This window comes from Physeter macrocephalus, chromosome 18 (assembly GCF_002837175.3).
Source record: "Physeter macrocephalus isolate SW-GA chromosome 18, ASM283717v5, whole genome shotgun sequence".
Classification (NCBI taxonomy): Eukaryota; Metazoa; Chordata; class Mammalia; order Artiodactyla; family Physeteridae; genus Physeter; species Physeter macrocephalus.
Window position 1 is genome coordinate 86550744 of NC_041231.1, and position 24436 is coordinate 86575179.

The following is a 24436-nucleotide window of genomic DNA, read 5'->3' on the forward strand; positions in this document are numbered from 1 at the left end:
TGAGTTTCAGCCCTAAAGATTTATGGAACTTCTGTGTCTTTTTGTCTCCCATTCGTTCATCAATTAATTCAACAGAGTAAACTGCTGGTCTTTTATGTACCAGGCATATTTCTGTCTTTCTTCTTTCTTTCTTTCCTTTTATTTTCAGTTACATTTTTTCCCCATGTTATGGGAACTTTTAAGATCTACTCTCTTAGCAACTTTTAAATATACACTTCAGTATCATTAACTATAGTCACCAACCTGTGCATTACATCTTCAGGACTTATTTATCTCATGAATGGAAGTTTGTACCTTTAACCACCTTCACTCATTTTGCCCGCCACCCCCAATCTCCGCCTCTGGTAACCACCCAGGCATATTTCTAAGGGCAGGAAATACAGCAGCAAACAAAGCTAACAAAAAGCACTACTCTTGTGTATCTTACATTCTGGTGGGGGGTGACACGGAAAATAAAGAAATTAGTGTGTAAAATAAGTAAGCATATAAGATACTGATGAAGTCTGCAGAGAAAAATAAAGCAATGAAAGAATATGGGGAGAGTATAGGGTGGAGGCAGAGTAACCAAAGAGTGTCATCCTGTCCTTTGGTAAAATCACTGGCAAATGTTAAAAAATTGTTTTTTGGGCTTCCCTGGTGGCGCAGTGGTTGAGTCCGCCTGCCGATGCAGGGGACACGGGTTTGTGCCCCGGTGCGGGAAGGTCCCACATGATGCGGAGCGGCTGGGCCTGTGCGTCCGGAGCCTGTGCTCCGCAACGGGAGAGGCCACAACAGTGAGAGGCCCGCGCACCACACAAAAAATAAATAAATAAATTATTTTTTAACTTTTTAATGAGAAATAGTTACAAAGTGACTACTATTATTACTCTAAGAACCATGAGTAGCAATATTGAATAATCAGAAAACTGACTCCCAACAATGCCTGGATTTCACCTCCATTCATTTTGATTAGGGCTTTATTGAACTCGTTTACACTGCGTGTATTCAAACCTCAGCTGCTCCACTTATTAGCTAAGGCACCTTTGGCAAATTGCTTTATCTCAATGGTCATCACTGTGCTCATGTGTGAAACGGAAATAGTAATAGGACTACCTAATAGAGTTAATGGGAGGACTTGAGGGGTAAATATACATAAAATATTTTAGAATGATATCTAGCACATAAATAAGCAATCAATAAAGTAAAAATTGTGCCCAGAATTGATTATACACAGAGCCTCCCTCATTCCAAATTTAGGTGATGATATTTGCAATTTTTGAACTGATGAAATTTAGATGTGTTGATGCTGAAAATGAATTAAGACTTGGGGGGGACTTGGAATGGGGTTAATATTTTTCCATTTGGGATGGGTGTGAATCTTTGGGGACCAGCAGGTAGACTAAGATGTCCTTTTCCTAATCTCTAAAACCTGTGAATATGCTATCTTGCAAGGCAAAAGGGATGTGATTAAGTTAAGAATCTCGAGATAGGGAGATTATCTTGGATATTTGGATTGGTTCAATGTAATCATAAGGTCCTTATAAGAGGGTGGTAGGAGGGTCAGAGTAAGAGAAGGAGATGAGACAACAGAAGCAGAGGTCAGAGTGATGTGAACATGAGCCAGGGAATAAGGGCATCATCTACAGGCTGGAAAAAAGCAAAGAATGATTTCTCTCCAGGGCCTCTAGAAAGAAGGCAGCTCTGCCACACCTTGATTTTAGCCCCTTAAGGCCCATTTCAGATTTCTGACCTCCCGAACTGATAAATAATAAATTTATGCTATTTTAAGGTGGTAAATTTTTGCTAATTTTCTAGGGCAGCAAATAGACTGTTAATACAGATTTATGGTATGGGTGTGCACTGTAGTCAACGTATTGAAAAACTGTCTTGCTGCCAAAGGAAACTGGTACCAAAGAAACCTGCTGAATTTCTTGAAGGACTACAGCCCCATGTATAATCACATCAGATTGACTCACTGGGAGTTAGTCCTAGTACCTACATTTCACACCGCAGATCTCGGGATAATTTTTTTTCCTACCCTGTTTCTTTCTGAAACGCGAGTCTGTAGAAGTGACAAAACTGTTCTTTTGTGCCTTCTCTGAGGTTCGAACTCAGGACCTTCAGATTATGAGACTGACGCGCTGCCTACTGCGCTAAGAAGGCACTGGTTTACCTTTTTTTCAGTAGGACTATCGATCCTCTTTCATGTTTATACAAACTTTCTAGGAAGTTATATTTTTCGAATAGAGTGAAAAATAAGAGTATGTGCTAGGGCATATGTTTACCGTTGCTCCGAGTATGTCACAATGATTGATCAAAAGTATTTCAGGTTTTATCCTTGATTAAATATGCCACATGGTGAATTTTTTCTCCATTTTGCCTTAAACACCACTTACTGCTGGGAGACATTAGACTTCATTAGATTTCACACTGCTCCACTTCACAACATGTGTAGTGATATACAGATACGAGGGGCCTGAGCTGGGTCCACAGGCATGAAGATTTCCAGACTGCAACAATAAAGGACACACAAAAATATTTAGCTCTGCTGAGGGCGAAGCTGCTGTCTCCTTATCTAGCTCTGGAACTTCCTTGCCTGCCAATGTTCCTCTTACAATCGATGTCTTTGATCATGACCATGACCATGACCATGACCTGAAGGCCCTTCTCTTCTGACTAGAAGTCCAGAATAATGTAAATAGAGGCGAGATAAGGTGGAAGAGATGAGGTGAGATGATTGAGAATGGAGAAAGAATATACTGGATTTCAATACGGCAAAGTAGAAACGGTCCCAAAATGGAAACTGTAGGACTGAAGTGTAAATCTTGTATGTGCCATCTATTAAGTTCGGAAAAATAATTCACTTAGTTTTCTTGGGAATATGTCAGTTTTAAAAACTTCATTATCTGTAAAATGGGATTATATCTCACAGTATTATTTGAAAGACTGAACACTTGACACACACAAAAGAGTTGTTCAATGAATACTTGTGATACAAATGATAGCAAACTGTATTAAGTGCTTATTATGGGTGAGGTACTCTTTTAAGCAATTTATATGTATCTTACATGTATTGGCCATTATCTATCTATCTATCTATCTATCTATCTATCTATCTATCTCTCTCTCTCTCTCTCTCTACCTACCTATCTATCACTTTAGGCAAGTCTTATTATTGTCTCCAGTTTACGTATGAGAAAAGTAAGACCCAATAAGTTTAAGTGACTTGCCAGTAGGCTTGTGGCTATGCAGTCGATGTGACACAGTGGCACTAGGGCTCACTTAAACGGTGCAGCATATAATGGATCAGGCCGGTCAGCGAGAGGATGAGCCGCCTGCAGGCAGAGACCGGGGGAAAAAAGACCAAGGGACTCGCCCAGTGCGCGTTGGTGGGTTTGGAGCAGGTAGAACGCGTCCTCTCTGGGCCTGGAGAGGATGGGACGCCCCGTACCCAAAGCAAACTCATTCCCTCCCTGAACTTTGTAAATTAAGACCATGATCACATTCAGCAAAAAGTAGGTCTGCTTGCGCAGTTGTTTCCTTCGATAAGAAATCACACACAGACACACAAACCCCGACTCAAGTTCCGAGTGAGTGGGAAGGGGAACTTCCTTTTTCTAGGGGAGGACATTAAAAGTAACTTCCCGCTGCTGGCCCCAAACGCAGTTGACAAATTGGAGACTCTCGATCTCTGCGTCCTCAGAGTTCCGGTGCTGCATCGGCGGTGGTGATTTCTAATCATTTTTTGTAACGACTGATTTTCTTCTTTTGAGGGATATTATGCATTGGCTGCTTCTCCCTTTACTTTCGAGTATCACAAACATAGCATAGGAGGCAAAAATGTGTCTCCCGACGTAGGAATCTATTTGCAGATTTGATTGGTAGTGGGATGACAGTTGTCTGGGGCGGGGATGGGAGGTGGCAAAGGCTCTAGAAAAAAAAATAACACGCGAGAGGACAGACTTGTGTCTTTTAAAGTGTTAAGGAGAGTTTTAAAGTACTTAGCTGTGTGGTAGCGTGGCCGAGCGGTCTAAGGCGCTGGATTAAGGCTCCAGTCTCTTCGGGGGCGTGGGTTCGAATCCCACCGCTGCCATACTTGGTATTAAACCTGCTTCTTTGAAACAATTGCTTGAGGTCAGGAAAAACTTTTTTTTTCCAACTTCAGGGGTAATTAAGGGAAAAACAAAAAAAGTCTGATATCTTAAATTTAACCAGCCACATTTAACAATATAAACAATGTTGAAATAAATAATATCTGCATTTCATAAGGATGTGTACTAGAGAAATTTCTGAAAGTGCAGTTGCTAAATCAAATCATATGTGTGATGGTAATTTCAGTGGTTCTTGTCTTAGTCTTCCCTAAATGTTGCTAATTTATCCTCCTATAGAGCCAAGGAAGGGCCTGTTTCCTTGACACCCTGGCCAACACAGAGCATTCCTGTGACAATGAGAATTAACAGCCATTTAGTTCTTACTAAGCCCCAGTTATTGTTATAGTCTTTACATTGTCATATTATATTCTCAGTAATATATAAGAAAGTTCATATTATTATTCCCATTTTACAGAGAAATAAAGTGAAGTTATAACCAGTTACTCTCTTGCTTGTGGATGGAGGAATCAATACGTTAATACTGTAGGGTAGACTGAAAAATGGTCTTCCAAAAGATATCTCCATCCTAATTCCTGGAAGCTGTAAATATTACCTTATATGGCCAAAAAAAACCCAAAAAACAAAAGGTGGAGTCTTTGCAGAAGAGATTAAGTTAAGGATCTCAAAATGGGGACTTTATCCTGCATTATCCAGGTGGAGCTTAAATGCCATTGCAAGTGTCCTTGAGAGGCATAGGGAGAGTACACAGAGACAGAACAGGAGAAGACAATGTGAATACAGAGGCAAAGATAGGAGTAATGCAACTACAAAGCAAGGAAGGCTGGCTGCCACCAGAAGCTGGAAGAGGGAAGGACAGATTCTCCCCTACGGCCTCAACAAGGGGTGTGACCCTGTCAACACCTTGATTTCTGCCCAGTGATACTGACTTTGGACTTCTGGCCTCTAGAACTGTGGGAAAATAAATTTCTGTTGTTTTAAGCCACTGAGCTCTGGTAATTTGTTACAGAAGCCACAGGAAACTCATACAATGTCTTCAAGTGCTAATAGGCAACGCTACCACAAACAAATTTTGTTTGTTTGTTTGTTTACCAGTCTGTTAGGTAGAAAATATTATTTCATTGTAGTTCTGTAGTTTGGATGTCTCTGAGAAACTCACGAATTGGAAAGAGGAAAGAACTGGATTAGGAGAGTTTCCCACACGCTTAGGTTCTTGCACTCGGTGAAAGAACTCTTCTCACCTAAACTAATTCCCCAAAGTGTGAATTTTCCGTTAGCTTTTAAGGAAGAGCTTGTTTACTGGGGTTCCACTTGCCGACCTGAGGGGGCTGGGATGTGGCGGTGGGATTTGAACCCATGTTTCTAAAGAAATTAGAGACTTAATGCTGCATTCTAGAAGGCTCCCACACTACCTCCAAACGTTTTAATCAAATGTTTTACTCATTTCCAAAAAATATTAAGAAAGTTCTGTGCTTTCTTTGTACAAAATAGGAGCTTCGATTCCTACCCCTGGGAATATCAGAGGCGCATCTGCGAGCGTCACCTGCTTTATCCTACCACGATCTCCCCAGTCAGCTCCCCGTAAAGCCTTCTGGGCGTTCAGGTGGCCCGCAGTCGCGATCAGGGGACCGCCCTCAGACCTAGCTCTCTGCTCGTCCCCGCGGGGGATGCGACGGGGGACGGGTCATCGCGGGGTGAAGGAACCGGGTTAGAAGGGAGAAGGTGTTGCCCTCTTTGCGAGTTGACGACCTATTGCACTGGAAATCAGGCACTTGGTGGGCAGGGAGTGGTCAACGGGTGGTTCTCTGGAACCGTAAGGCTCTTCACCTAAGGAGGATTGTACCTGGATCCAGGGAACACCTTGTGGCCAGCAGGGGACCATTCCGCCTCTCCCCGTCCCCCACTCCAAGGGGCTCTACACCTGTGGTTGTCTGATCGGAGTCTTTACAGCGACCTTGACATTGGCGTTTTAGGATTTTGAGAGCGATGTGACTGACTGTGTAGCTGAGCTCTACACTCCCAGCCCCCTCTTCTCCGCTCCCGATTCTTCCCGTCCAAGTCACTGCTTGTTAAGTGCAAGTGACGGGTAGGGACACTAGGTGCCCTAGCCCGGCGGTCTAAGAGTCTTCTAGTGGAGTTCCATTTTTAGAGTTCCTCACTTAGTTTATTGGAATGAAGAATCTTAGTTACAGAAGACGAGGTGCAGTAACAGCAGATTTTGCTTTTAGAAGACTTTATCCTAATTGGAAAAAGTGAGTAGCCTCGACTTTTACTGATGGTTATCCTTCGACTAATTGAAGTGCTATTGGTCCCAACATTCAAGCTGCCCGAAACTTTTCCCGCTTGTATTAGCTCTGCAGCGCATCTAAGTAAGCAAAACGTCTTCTTGGAGTTTGTCTCTTTTCTCACAATAAGCTGCACTGAATCACAAAAACTACGTCAGGAATATTTAATCTCACGGTAAGGACAGATCTAGAACAAAATAACACTCAGGTGTAGGCTCCATGGCTTAGTTGGTTAAAGCGCCTGTCTTGTAAACAGGCGATCCTGGGTTCGAGTCCCAGTGGGGCCTTGGCTTTTTCCCTCTCCCTAAGAAGCCAAATTCTTTAGTAAACCCTCATTACTACTAATTCTCCACCGTATTCAGTATTAGTGTGAATTCTGATCCACTCATTCAAAAGCAGCTGTGACTACAAAAATTCTCACTCCTAAGGAAAAGGTGGTGGGTCACTTTATGGAAACAGAAAGAAAATGACCTTCTGTTTTTCATCTTTGCTGAAGTTCCCTGTCCTCTCTTTTTTATTTGGGGAGGGGGGTGGGCAACAAAACTGTACCAACTCTTAAAGCTTTATTCTGAATTCCCATGTAATTTATTAGTGATTCTAGGAAACTCAGCATTATGTTATCTGTTTTATATATGATTTTCCAAATATTACTAAATTATAATAACCGTAATTTACATTTGCTTATACGCCCTCAGTCTTCAAGGAAGGGCTTTAGTCCCAAAGGGAATACATATATTGGCCCCACTAAAAACTGAACTTTAATTCTGCAATTTAAAAAATGGAATGATCCTATAATGCAATGATTCCCAAACTTAGTAGACATTTAAATCACCTAGGGAACTAGTTAAAACAGAGTTTCTAGGGACTCATCCCCAGAGGTTTTAATTCTGTTTTGGTGAAAGGCCCAGAAATGTGTGTTTTTAACAAGCACTCCAAGTGATTTTGAAGCAAGTGAATCACATTTGCAAAAATCCTGCTTAAAATATTACACACAGAGCAGAACTGAAAGTGAGGTCCAGCTATGCTATTAGCACATTTGTACTAATTCATGAACATCTACTTACCCTCGTTATCATCTATTAGCATTATTGGAAGTCTACTACATTCCAAGAATTTCCAGACATGCTGTCATTTAATCAGTCCAACAATCCTGTCAAATATGTGTTATGATCAGCTCTTTGAAGATGAGAAAATAGATTCAATAATATTCACAGTAACAGAGTAAGTTACAAAGTTCAATTTCAAACTCAGGTCTCTCTGATTCTGGAATACATGCTTTTCTCATTATATCTGTCTTCTGTTTGATTAGAGTCAAGAATGAAGTTTTTGGCCGCAGAGCTAAATAAAATTAAGCAACTTAGACTGATCTCAAACCTTAGTCCTAGGGGTTAGGGATCCTGAGATAACTGTCTGTTTTCTGCTAGAAGATAATCAGCCCAGTGAACAGTTGCTTAACTCATTTAACTTAGGGAGGAGGAAAATATAAAATAAAACCTCAGAAATCTATGTAGGAGGTTCTCCACAAAAAAATGAGCAGGCCATATAACTAACAAACTGAAATAATCTTCTTCATCTCCTAAGCTCTGTTTGTTTGGTTGGTTGGTTGATTTCGGGTTTTTGTTTTGTTTTGTTTTTTTGCCTTGGACATGCTGTCTTCATGCCCTGATTCTTTAGATTTAAACACAGTATATTAGCTTGGGCTGCCATAAAATATCACAGACTGGGTGGCTGAAATAACAGAAGTTTATTTTCTCATAGTTCTGGAACTGGAAGTCCAAAATCAAGGTGGCATCAGACTTGGTTTCTGGTGAGACCTCTCTTCATGCCTTGTAGAAGGCCCCCTCTGACTGTGTCCTCACATGGCTTTCCTCTGTATGTGCAAGGGAAGAATGGGAGTGAGAGCGAGAGCAGAAGGTAGCTCTGGTGTCTCTTCCTCTTCTTATAAGGACACCAGTCTTATTGGATTAGGGCCCCACCCTGATGACCTCATTTAACCATAAATTACCTCCTTAAAGGCCCTGTCTCAAAATGTAGTCACATTAGGGGTTAGGGCTTCCAAATATGAATTTTGGGAGAATACATCCAGTCTATAACAAGTAGGAAGAGGGAGGACTGTATGGCCTAGCTCTGAGTAACAACTCAGTCATGACAGCATCTAATAACTTCTGAAGTTCAGCCTGAAAAGGGAGTTTTTGGATGAGAAGAAAGTGTTGAGATAAAAGTTTTGTCAGACACTTTGTATCAGGTAATAAGATTTAAATGTAAAAATATGTGATATTTATGTAGAAACAGAAAATACTGTTATAAAATATTTAAAGTAAAACCATAAAATATTCCACAAAATGTAGGTAATATTTATAATATCTTGAGGTGGAGAAGGCCATTCTCAACATGGCACCAAATATACAAACTATTTTTTTAAAGAGTGAATGATTTCATGAATAAAAATAATTTTTATTGTAAAATTAATATCCCCCCCAAAATTAAAATACAAAGTATAAAAAAGGAGAAAAAAAAAGCATTGTCAGACAATTAGGCAAGGATTTGTCCTTTAAAGTACTTATTCAGTTGCTTCTTTAGTTCTACCTTGTTCTGAGGAGTGACCTGCTCTGAGATGGTCTTCATGTGATGGAGATGTGGATATTATACCGGCATTCGTAAGAAATAAAAGGAGGATCTTAATTTGATCAGCACTGTGCTTTAGCCAGTTGAAAAAGAGGACAAAAACCTTGCCCCCATGGAGCTTTCAATATGGTTGAAAAGACCAAATAAGCACGTACCCCAAACACTACAGATATTTTAAAAACCTATGTTTACTCGTGACATTTGCAGAGCATCCACTTGGTGTGTGAATTCTGGAAGTGTGTGAGCCTTATGAACCTTGGACAAATTACTTACCTTTTTTAAGCTTTAAGTGCCTCAACTATAAAATGAGGACAATAATAGTACCCAACTCAAGGAGTTGTTAGGAGACAATTCATATAAATTGTCTACAATGTGTTAAGCCATTATTATCATCATTATTGTTAATAGCACAATATTTGTTTTCTTGCTGAAAATTATTGGGGTAAATCCTGCTCTCCCTTGCTATTAAGATGGGATTAATGAGTGGAAGAACTGATGCAATCTATAATCACAACCAAAAGTATAAATAAAAGATAGATACTGTCTCCAGGGAGATTAATTCACGAGTGACAGCCCCTGTGGGATCACTGGCACACTGGGTGTGAACTTGTTTTATCTGCCTTTGAATCAGATTTGGAACCAGGAGAGATTATCCAATGCCTCCAGAATCACATTCACCCTACCTGCCATATTAAGACCTTTGGTGGCTTTTATTGAAGTGCTGACCTGATCATACTTGCTGCCCTCTCTCAGGACTGTTGGAATCCAACCCTTCTGCAACCTTTCTCCTGACTAAGCTTCTCTAGCTAAACACATCTGCTTAATACAAATTCAAATAAGAAGAGGTAAGTTCTAGTGATGTCTCTTTCTATTCACACCAGCCTAGATGGTATTGTGTTTTGTTTTGAGACAGAAAATGAAGGTTCTGAGTTTTGGCAACATCAGGCAGGGTAAGATGCCTCCATGAGCTAAATGAATTCTTGTTATGCCAAACCAATGGTTGTCACTTGTTCAAAATTATGTTGATCCCAGAATTATGTCCAAAAAATCCAATTATCTAGGAGGTGGGAAGGAATGAGAAAGCAGGTCAAGTCACTAAAAATTAATTCTCTGAAACCAATACTCTGTCATTTTTGTCACATCCCTATGTGAAGACCAGCAAGAATTTCCCAGTAATAAAGTTTTTATCTTTTTGCTTTAAAGTGAATGAATGAATGAATAAATAAATGCCAATACTCTGAAGATAAATTTGAGGATCAAACAATATAAAGAATAACCAATGATAAAATATTGAGGATTTGTGGGGTGGAGTGGGGGCAATGGGATCTTGTTTTACTCTTTTCCTCAGCCATTTTATACACAGATGCATGAACTTCCTGGCAAATGCAGGCAATTTCTTTTCTGTTTTTGGAGACATACTCCCTTGCCTCTCCCTCTTTCTGTCCCCGTCCCTGTCCTTGGTGGTTAAACAGCTGCAACAAACCATCCTAGCCATGAATTCAAGTGGTTGTATGTAAATGTATAGTTTGTCAAATTGACCTAGAGGTGTCTGGATGAAGCAGGAATCCATCCTCTGGTGAATGGACCCTCAGGGCCAATTGTTATAAGTCAAGCTTTAAATTTGTCTTTTGGGGGAGGTCTTTTTTGGTTAAATCACGTATTCCGATCAATCCTCATATACATGCTTCTTTCTCTTAATTGAATTTCCATTCTTTCAGCACCTCAGATTAAAACTTCAAATGTTCTTTCAGCTCCTTCCTCTCTGCTACGTTCATACCTTGCTCTTGATTCCCACCACCACTCTCCAAGCTAACATTCTCAGCCTCTCTCCCATAGACTCTTGCAGTAGCCTCCCCACTGAGCTCCCAACTTCCAGTCTCTTCTTGAATCCCTCGTTATTCAGCCATAATAAATGTTTTTAAATGCTGCTCCAATCATTTCACACCTCTTCAGAAAAAAAAAATCTTCATTTGATCAGACTCCTTAACCTAGTATTCAAGATTTTCCATATCCTGGACCCAAGTTATTTTTGCAACCTGGTTTTCCACTACACCATGTTATGCACTCTGTGCTGCAGTAAGTGATGATGTGTGCTTTCCACGCTTTCAAACAATGTGTACGACTCTAATGCCTTCACCATCACTGACAAATATTCAGATCCCTTCCATTCCTTCTTATTTAATTTTCATTTATATTAAAGACATATGCGTTCAAAGTTTAAAAAAATAAAATAATACTATGGGCTTATAATGAAAAATAGCAGTTCCCTTCTTCATCATTACTCACTCTCAATTCCTGGTCTCCCAAGGTAACACATTTTTAATAATTTCAGTGTTTTCTTCTATTTACCCATACTTCTTAATAACAAGTCTTTATTCTATTTGTGTTTTTTTAGTTTTAAATATGACTTATTTATCACTTACTATAAAAAATGAGAACTTTTAACCCTTACATAACAAAGAGAAAGAACGAGGACAAGAGACAGACAGAGAGAGGGAGAGAGAGAGAGAGAATGTCTATGTCTTACTCTCCAGATACTCTTATATCATACTTTTTTGGTTATATCAGCATGGAGAGTTTACACTTTCACGACTGCATAAACATTAGTCACAGTGGAATCATTTAGTGAACATGGTTACCTAAAAAAAAAAATCTCTTCTCAATTCTCACAGATGGTCAGATGGTACAATTCCTGTTGTTTTTGTTTGTTTGTTTTTGGAGACATGACAAGGGATCTTGTCCTCAACACCAGTCTGTTCTTATTACATAATTTACACACATCTTCAGGGTCCTTCTACTATATGCTAAGGGAATTCTGACAAATCAACATCATTTAGATGGGTCACTTTAAAGTGACCAGGTTTTAGTGTTGACTAAAACAACAGAAAAAAAAAAACAATTAAAACCATACTCATGGCTCCAGCCAGTAAATTGAAACAAGTCTCTCTGGTAGAGGTAACAATTATGACAAATTCATATCTAATTTCTTGGGTCAAACGCTCTCAGAATTCATTCCCATATACGGTCTCCAAATTTCTGCCCCAGATTAGCAAGGACCTGTAATGTTTCTTGCCCTGGCAGAGCCTGCAGCAATCGAACCCTGTTTACCTGATGGGTATGGAGAGGGCCATCAGGAGAATTGTTCCTTTTACTCTGCATCCCACTCAGGAAGGAAGTATCACAATTTTCTTAAGATTTTACTTTTAGAACAGTTTCACATCACAGCAAAACTCAGCAAGAGTACAGAGATTTCCCATATAACCCCTGGCCCTACGCATGCATAGCCTCCCCCTTTACCTTCATCCCTCACCAAAGTGGTACAATTGTTAGAGCTGATGAACTTACCCAGACATATCATAATCACCCGAAGTCCACAGTTACATTATGGTTCACTCTTGGTATTGTACATTCTATGGGTTTGGAAAAATGTATAATGACATGTATATACCATTATAATATCATACAGAGTAGTCTCACTGCCTAAAAATCCTCTGTGCTCTACTTAGTCGTCCCTCCCTCCTAAACGTTGGCAACCACTGATCTTTTTTTTTTTGGTACGCGGGCCTCTCACTGTTGTGGCCTCTCCGGTTGCGGAGCACAGGCTCCGGACGCGCAGGCTCAGCGGCCATGGCTCACGGGCCCAGCCGCTCTGCGGCATGTGGGATCTTCCCGGACCGGGGCACGAACCCGTGTCCACTGCATCGGCAGGAGGACTCTCAGCCACTGCGCCACCAGGGAAGCCCCACCACTGATCTTTTTACTGTCTTCATAGTTTCGCATTTTCCAAACATACTGTATGATAGTTGGAATCATACGGTATATTGCCTTTTCAGATTGGCTTCTTTCAGTTAGCAATTAGCGTTCAAGGTTCTTCTATGTCTTTTCATAGCTTGACAGCTTGTTTCTCTTTAGAGCTGAATAGCACTCCATTGTCTGGATGTACCATAGTTTATTTATCCATTTACCTTCGGAAGGACATCTTGGTTGCTTCCAAATTTTGGCAATTATGAGTAAAACTGTTGCAAACATCTTTGTGCAGGCTTTTGTGTGGATGTAAGTTTTCAGCTCATGTGGGTAAATACCCAGGAGTGTGATCACTGGATCATATGTTAAGAGTATGTTTAGTTGTGTAAGAAACTGCCAGACTGTCTTCCAAAGTGGTCCTACCATTTTGTATTCCCACCAGCAAATGAGAGTTCCTATTGTGCCACATCCTTGCTAGCATTTGGTGTCATTGTTCTCGATTTTGGCCACTCTAATTGGTGTGTAGTAGAATCTGATTGTTGTTCTAATTTGTATTTCCCTGATGACATATGTCTTAGTCCATTTGGGCTGCTATAAAAAAATGCCAGAGACCAGGAGACCTATTGCAACATTTATCTCACAGATCTGGAGGCTGGGAAATCCAAGATCATGGCACTGGCAGTTTCAGTGTCTGGTAAAAGCCTACTTTTTGGTTAATAGATAGCACCTTGTAGCTGTAACTTCACATGGTGGAAAGGACAGGAATCGCTGTGGGTTCTTTTATAAGAGCACTAAGCCCATACGAAGGCTCTACCTTCATGACCTAAGAACATACCCAAGACCCCACCTCTTAGGTCACACACTCCCTTAGCTGCAAGATAGCTGGGAGAAGACCACCTCCCACTGGCTTCTTTAATCATACAGAAGAGCCATAACAAATAATGAATGTCCACTAACCCATCACATAGGGCTTTGATTTAGGGGGAAAAAAATGAAACCACTTTCTCTACTGAAAGGAGTTTTCAAATGTGACTTATTAATTATAATTATTATATTCATTAATGTTGTTATGATTTCTACTGAGGGTGTACCCCATTGCTCCCCCATAAAAGTATTTTTTTTCCTGCTATTGTCAAAACTTCTGCCAACTCAGGGTTTTTAAAATCACCCTTCTCTTCCTTGAATTTAGCAGGTGTCTCCCATCAAAATTCAATGAAGCACATGAATGAAAGTTTTCCAGAGGATTTCATTCTCATGGGCTTTACCAAATATCCGTGGTTGGATCTTCCTCTCTTCTTTGCCCTCCTAATCTCCTACATGTTCACACTGTTGGGAAACATTGCTATTATTCTGGTCTCTCAAATAGATTCCCAACTCCAAAGTCCTCTGTATTTCTTCCTCACGAGCCTCTCTTTTTTGGACCTCTGTTTCACCAGCACAACTCTACCCCAAAAGCTGTTCAACTTGGGGGGGGCCCAACAAGAACATCACTTATACAGGCTGTATGACCCAGGCCTATGTATTTCACTGGCTAGGCTGTACTAAATATGTCCTGCTTGGCACCATTGACTTACACCACTATGTGGCTGTGTGTAAGCCTCTGAGATACGCTGTAATCATGAACCACAAGCTCTGCTGGCAGCTCTCCAGCACTGCTTGGCTCATTGATCTGGCCAATTCACTACTGCAGTCCACACTCACAGTCCAGCTGCCCCTGTGTGGGAACCAGGAATTGGACCACTTCTTTTGTGAGCTGCCCAGTCTAACTAAGATGGCTTGCGTGGACACCACAGTCAGTGAGCTTGCAGTGGTGGCCACCTTCCTGATAATGGGTCCCCTCTCCATGATTCTTGTCTCTGATAGTTATATTGCCCAAGCTGTATTTCAAATCCCTTCTGCTGATGGGAGACTTACGGCCTTCAACACTTGTTCATCACACCTACTGGTGGTGTCTTTATTCTATGGCTCTGGCATCTACATCTATATGCAGCCCTCAGGGGACAGCCCTCAGGACATCATCAAAGTTCTGATGCTGTTTTACTGCATTATTACTCCTATGGCCAACCCATTCATCTACACCTTGAGGAACAAGGATGTTAAAGGAGCTTTGAGAAGACTTCTGAAGAGGGCCATTTTGTCCAAGAGAATGTGAGAAAATGATGCTTTATTCTGAATGGGAAAGCCCAACAATAACCTGAAATATATCCTCCTTTAAATAGATGTTCCATCAAAATCATGCTCAAAAGTCAATTCAAGAAAACCTTTGTGTGTTGTGTTTACCACTTCTGACACCAAATGTGTTGGGTTTTTTCTCCACAACAACCAATTCTCTGAAACAAACTGGGTGTCCTACATTCGATTCAATTCTGACACTAACTACCCAGAGTTATCATAGGCCCCACAGGTTAAGGGCTCAGTTCCACAAAACTGCCTCTGTTACTGGAGAGTAGGTTCTTGTCTCATCCCAGAAAGATTTCAGAGACGAGACACAGAGGCTAAGAAAGCAAAGCGAGGATTTATTAATTGATAGTACACTCTCAGGAGGGAGAGCAGGAAGGCTCAGGTGAGCAGCTGCTCTGAGTTCTTTCGGCAAGCTGGTTATATAGGGTGTGAAAATGATTGGGCAGAAAATATTCATTGAGGAGGGAGGGGTTTGGGGTCAAATTTCCTGATTTTCATCCCAGTTCCACCTTCCCCGGAGAAGGAGGAATTTTTGCCCTTTCTTGGTCTTGATTGTAAGTGTCATGGTGTCAGTGCATCATGGGTACTTCTTTTCTGCAAGGCTAATTTTATTGTAATGAGGGCGTAACAAGCAAAAGTTTACATTCGGAAGATTGGGAAAGATTGTACATTCGGAGATTCCCACCTTTTGCAGCCTTTCTTTGCCTCTAGGACCCCTGTCGCCTCAAGATGTAAGGTTTCCTGTCACCTGACCCGTGCCCCCCACCCCCTTTCTCTGCTCATATCTAGCTACCTGCCTGCTCTAATACCTCCGCTTCAGGTGCCAATCACAAGTTCAAGCCACTTGTACTTCTGGCCAACCAGCTACAAAGTCAAGGGTTCCTAGAACAGCTCACTAAACTCAAGAAAACATTTTTAAAAATATTTATTTATTTGGCTGCGCCGGTCTTAGTTGCGGCACTCGGGATCTTCGTTGCAGCATGCAGGATCTTTTAGTTGCAGCATTCGGGATCTAGTTCCCTGACCAGGGATGGAGCCTGGGCCCCCTGCGTTGGGAGCGCGCAGTCTTAGCCTCTAGACCACCGGGGAAGCCCCTCAAGGGAACATTTCGCATATTTTTACCAATGTATTATAAAAAATACAACTCAGGAACAGCCAAATGTAAGATATGCATAGGGCAAGATATGACAGGGAGGGGCAGTGGGCAGAGCTTCCACTCACTTTCAGGGCATGGCCCCCCCGCACCTCAATGTGGTCACCAACTCGGAGGCTCTCCAAACCTCATTGCTCAGTGGTTTTTATGGAGGTTCCTGTATGATTATGTAAATCATTGGCTGTGCATGACTAACTCAATCTCCAGCCTCCTCCCCTCCCCAGAGTCAGGGGATGGGGCTGAAAGTTCCAACCCTCTAAACACATGGATGCTTCTCTCTAGCAACCAGCCCCCATTCTGAAGCCATACAGGAGCCCACCAAGAATCACTTTAGGATAAACTCAAATATAGCTGAAAGGGGCTTGTTATGAATAACAAAAGATGCTCCTAGCACCCCTATCAATCAGGAAATTCCAAGGGTTTTAGAAGCTCTAGGTCAGGAACTGGGAATAAAGACCAAATATATATTTCTTATTTTCATACTTTGCTTATGAAAGTAAGCATCTTCATAAAAAAACCCCTAAAAGTTAGTTTGAAAATTCTTTGGAACCTTTAGTATAGTATCAGTGAAAAATGCTAAGGGCATGTAAAGTTCTGAAACAAATCTGAAAGGAATTACCTGGGAAAGTGTTTTATTTTGTTAAAACTTTAAAAACCTTAAAATATAATTATCGAAACTGTATAACATTTTCATTCATAAAAATATAAAATTATTTTATGACTTCTTACATTTAATTATTTCTAAACTTATCAAACCAGAGGTATTTCAACAGGACAAGGAAGCACTATTATTAAACAATATTGATTATATCGGATGTTGGTATGTTGAATAATTAATTTGAGTCTATACTTCATATCACAAATTACAACAAATTAAATTTGAATCAAGAAGTTAAACATTTAAAAAGCTTTTCATTAAAAATGAAATGCTTTTCTGTCATAGTTGTGGAAGAGAAATACATTTCTGACAATTGAATATATGGAAGAAAAGACCAAAACAAGATGAATAAAAATAATAAAGATGTGTATAACAAAATAAACATCAAAAGTAAAGTTGTTGCTTTAAAATGTAGCCAATATTATGTTTTTTTCTATATAAAATATATAAAGAATTAACAAATATATATGTATAATACCCTGAAATGAGCAACCGCTATTTAGTGACAGATACTTTACGTACGGGCAAACATAGGCAATATATCATTATGTGACGAAACTCAGTCTTACAAACAAGTTTTTTTTTTTAATATAAATTTATTTTATTTTTATTTATTTTTGGCTGCGTTAGGTCTTTGCTTTCTCTAGTTGCAGCGAGCGGGGGCTACTCTTCGTTGTGCGGGCTTCTCATTGCGGTGGCTTCTCTTGTTGCAGAGCACCGGCTCTAGGGACGCGGGCTTCAGCAGTTGTGGCTCGCGGGCTCTAGAGCGCAGGCTCAGTAGTTGTGGCGCACGGGCTTAGTTGCTCCGCGGCATGTGGGATCTTCCCGGACCAGGGCTCAAACCCGTGTGCCCTACATTGGCAGGCGGCTTCTTAACCACTGTGCCACCAGGGAAGCCCCTTACAAACAAGTTTTTAAAAATTCAGACGAGATTGCAAACTGACATGGTTTCCTGGTTCCTTCTGCTAACCCAAACTGGGATATATGATAGCTATGTGAAAGAAGTTGGTGGATCTCAGAAACTAATATTTTTTTAAGTGTGAGAAATCCTTTGGAATATAGAAGTTAGCTGAGTCCTGTTACCTTGAGGAAAACAGAACCCTAAAAAAAGAGGTTTGAAGGCCAGGGCTAGAGAATAAGCTGGCCCTCAAACATGAGAGGATCCTCGCCTCCTGCATCACTAAGAGCAAAAGCAGTCTTCCACTCTGGCGGACCTGTCTAGAACTGCACCTACCAGGATGATGTCAGAGCCTGGCTAAAGATGGATATAAATTACAACAGATAAAGTAAGAAAGGCTGGTCTGTACCATTCTCCACTTCACTCCTTGGGATAGTTAATAACCATACAGAGCGGCAACAGTTGTTGACCTGTAATTTCACTCCTCCACCCAGGTACACATTACCGACAGAGACTGTTGATGTTCTAGAATATGAACTGCAGAACAAAAGTATCAAACATTTGAAGAACACTTGGCACTTTGAGAGGAAGACAACAGATTGAAGTATGTAGAGCAGGTAATGGAGTGTTAATGGGATAGATATTGTATAAATCAATATAAGAATTATATTTATAATATAAATATATTTATATTTCTCATTTTAAAATGAAGACACTGAGTATCCAAGCAGATCCAAGCAGTATCCAATGACCAGATCATATATGCAGATAGAACTCTGACCCCAAATCTGTAGCAACCAGCCCAAGAAACCAACATATTTATCTATAATAACCAGCCCAGGAAGCCAGCCTATTATCTATAAGTCAGACTTGTAGGAAGTCAGTCCACTACTCTAGCAACAAGCCCCAGAAACCAAACAATAACTTCTGAAACAACTGGCTCCAAATTGCAAGGACTTGATTAATAACTGACAGCTTCCTCATTTTTATCCCTGCTTCCAACTTAGGACCAAACAGAGAAAGTCAAATATGCACTCCCCACAAAAAAACCTACATATGTACATAATTAGCAAACATTTGTTTGGTATCTACTGTGCTTCAGGCGTCCTTTACATGATAATCATTCAATACTCACAGTAACTTTTTGGTATATGTACTATTATTTCATTTTACAGGTAAGGAAAATGAGGCACATAGAGATGAAGTAACTTGATCCATTGCACAAAGTTAACAAGATTTCCAAGTCAAGCTCAGAAACCAAGCTCTCAAGCACCACACTATCTTTTGCATATAAATTTTTTTGCATATAAATGTGTATGTCTGTACATGATTATATGAGCAGAGAGAAAAATATGGAGAATGCATACTAGACATACGTTGTGTGAACGGGAACGTGCTGGGTTTTGGAAGGCGGTGGATGGAGAGAGAGAGAGATAAAACTTGGGGGGAGAGGAAAGGAAAGAAAAAAATCAGTATCGTCATACCGAGCGGTCATTCCTGGACTAACCAGGTGTTGACTAGGGAGTTGGTTTGCTGCGATATTCTCGAGCTATACAGGACGACTTTGGAAACCTGTTGGACTCGGCCGGAAGGCGCCAGCCATAGAGACGGACACCCCTAGAGGGGCGTGGCTCTGGGGCGTGGCTTCCGGGATATCTGCCGGTCCTTAGAGAGGTGGATTTTCTGGGCTTCCGGGTGCGTGGGGTTTGGGCGCGCGTCCCGAGACGAGCTGCAGCCTGGGTCAACCTCTGCAGCATGGGGTCTACCCGGACCGGCCCGGGTCCAGTGTGAGACATTCCCCCCCTTTCCAGTCCCGGCTGCCGTGAGCTGGTCTCCTGGAGTGACCCCAGACGTGGGAGACTGGGCTTTGTGCCCGGACCCGACCCCAGATTTCTTACCCCGACCGGGCCCCAGAGGTTTCAGAGAAGCAGAGGACTCTTGAGTGTAAGAAGGGTGGCTTTTTTTGGAATCTGGTGGGTCTTTGACGCATAGAAAGCAGGCACTTTTCTTTAGTCCTTGGGGTCAGAAGTGTTTTCGATATCAGATTAAGGAGTTTTTTTAAAAAACATGGTGCATATATAGTATATTGAATGCATAACACCCCAGGAGTCTGGGGCAGTCCCATATTTTATTACAGAAAGTAGTATCAATATTTCTGTAACAAAATATGAATATTCACTCTAAAACTATAAATAACTTCATGTCATTTCAAGCCAAGCTGTTACAAAATGAATTTATGTCACTTTGAGTATTGCCATCAAATGACTTATGAAAATACTCTTGGTTTTCAGAGCTCTGGGTGACGTCAAAATTGTGGAGGAGGGATTGTGGACCCGTTCTAGTTAATATTTTCACTTCCTTATTTCTCTAATCTTGTTTGTTTATGTATCACACAGTATTAAAGCAAACAATTCCTGAGCAAGCTGTTGAAAAAGTCTTAGAGTTAATACCTTTTGTTAGTCATTATTTTTTTCAACAGGTAGTTAATTGATGATTTATATGTCCCAGACATTCTTTTGGCACTTAGAATGGTGCAGTGTACCAAACTGATAGATAAAACCCCTGTTCTTATGGCATTTATATTATTGTGGAGTAACAAACAAAAGGCAAATAAACATATGTTGTCAGTTGGTGGTGAGTGTTACAAAGAAAGTAGAGTAAGAGGGTGGATAGTGGTAAGAAAACTATTTTATATACAATGAGCTAGAAATGTCTCTTTGAGAAGATGATTTTTGAGCATACTTTAAAGAAACAAGGGAATGCCCTATGCTAATATCTGGGTAAGAGCATTCCATGGCAGGTGTGAAGGGCCTCAGGTAGACTGCATTTAACATGTCTAAAATAGAAGAGGGTTGGAGTAGAGTGAGTATAGGAAAAAGATTACTCTTTTCATTTCTAAAATAATCATATGAATTTCCATTACCAAGAATGTCAAATCCTCAAATCATCTACATCACTGTTAGGCAGATTTCAAAAACCTTTTCTGTTGTGTTTTTCTTCAAGTGGTGTAGGCAGTGTTTAATAATACATGTGGATTTTTTTAAACTGATGGCAGTTTTTCATCTTAATACTTTCTATATTTTGCAAAGGGGAGTCTCCCTGGAGTGTGAACCTATCTGCAGGGACCCCTCTCCTGAGAGAAAATGATTACAGATCTTATTATTCAGAATGAAAAAAAACCAGGAGGAACGTGTGATAGTAAAGGTGGAGGAAGAGACTTTTTTGTACAAGAAATTGACTTGCAGCAGAATAGCCAGTCCAGCCAGGAAGTCTTCTGCCAACACTTTAGACGGGTCTGCTACCAGGAGACACCTGGACCCAGAGAGGCTCTGAGCCAACTCCAGGAACTTTGCTGTCAGTGGTTGAGCCCAGAGAATCATAAAAATGAACAGATCCTGCAGTTGTTGGTGTTGGAGCAGTTCGTGGCCATCCTGCCTGAGGAGCTCCAGGCTTGGGTGCGGGAGCATCATCCATTGATTGGAGATGAGGCTGTGTCTTTGCTGGGAGATTTGGAGAGAGAACTTGATGATCCAGAATTTCGGGTTGGAAGAGGAAGCATGTTCTGCTGTGGCAATCAGGCCATTAAATTAACCACATTTAATAGTTTGGTCAATAGGAAAGCAGTGAGGGTAACAGTGAGCTTTTGTCCCTGTCAGGAGTCATTGCTTCTGTTGGTTCCTTCTTCTGTCTCATCTCTCCTGCTAAGCCCATTCAGTCCTTTTTCCTAATCCTGTCTCCATGGGAGTTGTTTCCTAAGGTTTTAGCTCTGGTTTTCACAGTAGTTTCCTCCTAAGCCCAGTGGTTCCTAATTGTCTCCAGGGCACATCTCAAGCAGGTGGACAGGAAATGCTCTGGCAGGAGGTGATATCTCTGGGAGCTGCACAACAGTCAACAAGTTGTCAGCTCTGGCACGTGGAGACCCTGCTCAAGCATGACTCTATATTCACAAAATATAGAAAGTATTAAGATGAAAACCACATTTCCTACGAGAGAGGTGAGGAGGAGAGGGAGGAATCTATCTGGGAAGGTGGGTTAGGGTAGCAGGCTCCTACTTGGCTGACCAAAGCCATCCTTTACAACTTAATCATTAGTGTTTCTAACCCTAACTCTCATCTGAAATCCTCCCTGGCTCATCTACTCTCTCTTTACAAAGTACAACCTTTATTCTTGGTCTTTTAAGCAAAAGATTTTTATTTTATTTGTTTTCATATACCATGTTGGTTTTCATTAAAGCATTAAACTATCACATCATTCTGTTGCTTTTTATACCACCTGTTTTACAGTCTCCTTTACAATGACCTTCTAAATGTCCTATCCTACCCTGTATCTGTAAGTTTTCTATACCCATCAGTGATAAAGTCATCTTTTAAGCCTTTCACTTTGACTACATTTCTTCTGTCCTCTTCCACATTAAATTCTCTTGTCTTTTCATGTCAGTAGCTTCCCCTACATGTCACTCCAGTCTAGGTTTGTTATACCTTTTCCTTTCCACATTCTCTACATGCCAAATGTGCTTTCCGTTTACTAAGCATCTCCCTTTTTACATCCTGATCCCCTTTAGAATCTGTCTCCAGAAAAATAGCAATAAAGTGACCAGAAGAGTCAAGAAATCAGTCCTTTTCCAGTATTTCCTTTGAGTTCAAGTGGAATCTCCATTTTAATGAGCTCGATGGGACATTTAATTTATTTCCTTCAGGCCAAATTTCACTAAAAATGTGTATTTTAGTGTGTTCATAAAGCAATACTGATGTTAGTTTGTTTGAAGGAATTATTGGTTTACACTGAATATTCAAGCAATGTTCTATGTGGGGGAAGATTAAGACAAAGGGTTTTCTCTCCAAGCAAAAGAGGAAATACACTTTTGCCTTTCTGCTATAAGGTGGGCCCTTTGTATCTGCGGGTTGCACATCCTCCTATTCAACCAACCGTGGATCGAAAATATTCAGAAAAAAAAATTCCAGAACATTCCAAAAAGTAAAGCTTGAATTTGCAACACACTGGCAACTATTTCCATAGCATTTACATTGTATTAGGTATTATAAGTAATCTGGAGATGTTTTAAAGTATATGGGAGGATGTACATAGGTTTTATGCAAATACTATGCCATTTTATATAATGGATTTAAGCATCTTCAGATTTTGGTATGGAGGCATGGGTAGTGGAACCAATCCCCTGCAGATACCAATGGACAACTGTACTTGTATTTGAATGCAATTTAAAGTACTCTTTACACACTTAGACTTTAACAAATTAGTGCCCCTTTTTGGTGTTAAAGATTATTCTCAATCCTATCTTAGTAATTATTACGTAGGTTATTTATGCCTAGGATATGTCTATTTCAACTTTCCTTTCTAGCATTTTCCTTAATTGAACATAAGAGCTATTTATTAATTGTTGGAGGAGCATGACTAGGAAATAGATAAATGATCCCTTAGGAGTTTAATATTTCATCAGTTCAAAAAGGTGACATTTCTATTGTTTACTTTTACATATGTTTAAAATCTTCCATAATAAATAGCTTAAAAAGAAAATGACATTTAAATGATCCATTTCCTATTTTTGAAAGTGAGACCAAACCTTAGACTGGGAAGTTGACTGCAAAGCAGGAAGTATCCAAAGGAATGGAATCACAGAAGATGATACTCAACAGAATCTTCAGAGGCAGGAACATTTTCTTGGGGGCTCATTTTGGAGACCTCTGAGAATGCAAGAACAGGTTTGGAGGGCATCAAGGAAACGCAAAGGAAGGGAAAGAACACAAATATGATCAGTGTGGGAAAAGCTTCATGTACATCATGAATCTTATTGGACATCAGAGAATCCACACGGGAAAAACCCTTTCAGTGTAAAGAATGTGGAAGAGCCTTCAGTCAAAATACAACCCTTTTAAATCACCTCATAATTCACTCTGGCAAAAAACCTTATCAGTGTAATCATTGTGGCAAAAGTTTTAGTTAAGGCTCAGTCCTTACTAAACATCAAAGAAATCTCACTGGGGAAGGGCCTTATGAGTGCAATGAATGTGGCAAAACCTTCAGCAACAGCACAGGACTTAGCATCAGAGGTACCATACCTTAATGAAATGTTACCAGTGCAATGACTGTGGGAAGGCTTTCAGAGAAAGTTCAAACCTTACTAAACATCAGCGAATTCATACAGGAGAAAAGCCCTACGAATGTGATGAATGTGGAAAAGCCTTCAGTGGAGGTTCTGACCTTACTAGACATCACAGAATTCACACTGGGGAGAAACCCTAAGAATGTGACAAGTGTGGGAAGGCCTTCCGACTGAGCTTACATCTTACTGAACACCAGAGAATCCACAACAAAGAAAAACCTCATGTGTAGTAAGTGTGGAAGAGCCTTTAAACAGAGATCAGGTGTTTTTCAACATTTAAAAAAAAAAAAGCACAACTAATCAAAATCACTTTGGGAATTCCCTGGTGATCCAGTGGTTAGGACTCTGAGCTCTCATTGCTGAGGGCTCAGGTTCGATTCCTGGTCAGGGAACTAAAATCCCGCAAGTGGTGCGGCAAAGAAAAAAAAATCACATTGCTTTAATTACTGTAGTAAGAATTCTAAGCAGCATTTGTTTCTCGTAGAATTCAGAGAAGCTACATGAGCACTTTCCATATCTGTCACCGTCTCAATTTCTCTGACATCAGAGTATCTACAGACTAGATTCTCAGAGTGAGCTAAGCCAGATTTTCTATTTCTAGGCCTCAAGGCTGACTAATTTAAAATGTAAAGCTTCAGAATGGCCTGTTTCATCCTATCCACAATGAAATTTAGAGAAAAATGCAC

The 24436-nt window shown here is 40.5% G+C and overlaps 1 protein-coding gene, 3 non-coding genes and 1 pseudogene across 4 annotated transcripts; 4 read left to right on the plus strand and 1 right to left on the minus strand.

The window, feature by feature from the left end:
- Positions 1-2069: 2069 nt before the first annotated feature.
- On the minus strand, positions 2070-2142 carry TRNAM-CAU (transfer RNA methionine (anticodon CAU)). Its single transcript has one exon. It is a non-coding gene; the product is annotated as a tRNA-Met (tRNA).
- A 1848-nt stretch (positions 2143-3990) lies between these two features.
- On the plus strand, positions 3991-4072 carry TRNAL-AAG (transfer RNA leucine (anticodon AAG)). Its single transcript has one exon. It is a non-coding gene; the product is annotated as a tRNA-Leu (tRNA).
- Positions 4073-6586: 2514 nt separating this feature from the next.
- Positions 6587-6660, plus strand: TRNAT-UGU (transfer RNA threonine (anticodon UGU)). Its single transcript has one exon. It is a non-coding gene; the product is annotated as a tRNA-Thr (tRNA).
- Positions 6661-13954: 7294 nt separating this feature from the next.
- LOC102993143 (olfactory receptor 2B11-like) lies at positions 13955-14894 on the plus strand. Its single transcript, XM_024121897.2, is given in 2 exon segments — positions 13955-14209; positions 14211-14894. Coding segments are annotated over 2 exon segments (939 nt in total).
- A 5881-nt stretch (positions 14895-20775) lies between these two features.
- LOC112064332 (zinc finger protein 397-like) lies at positions 20776-23980 on the plus strand (annotated as a pseudogene).
- The last annotated feature ends 456 nt before the right edge of the window (positions 23981-24436 follow it).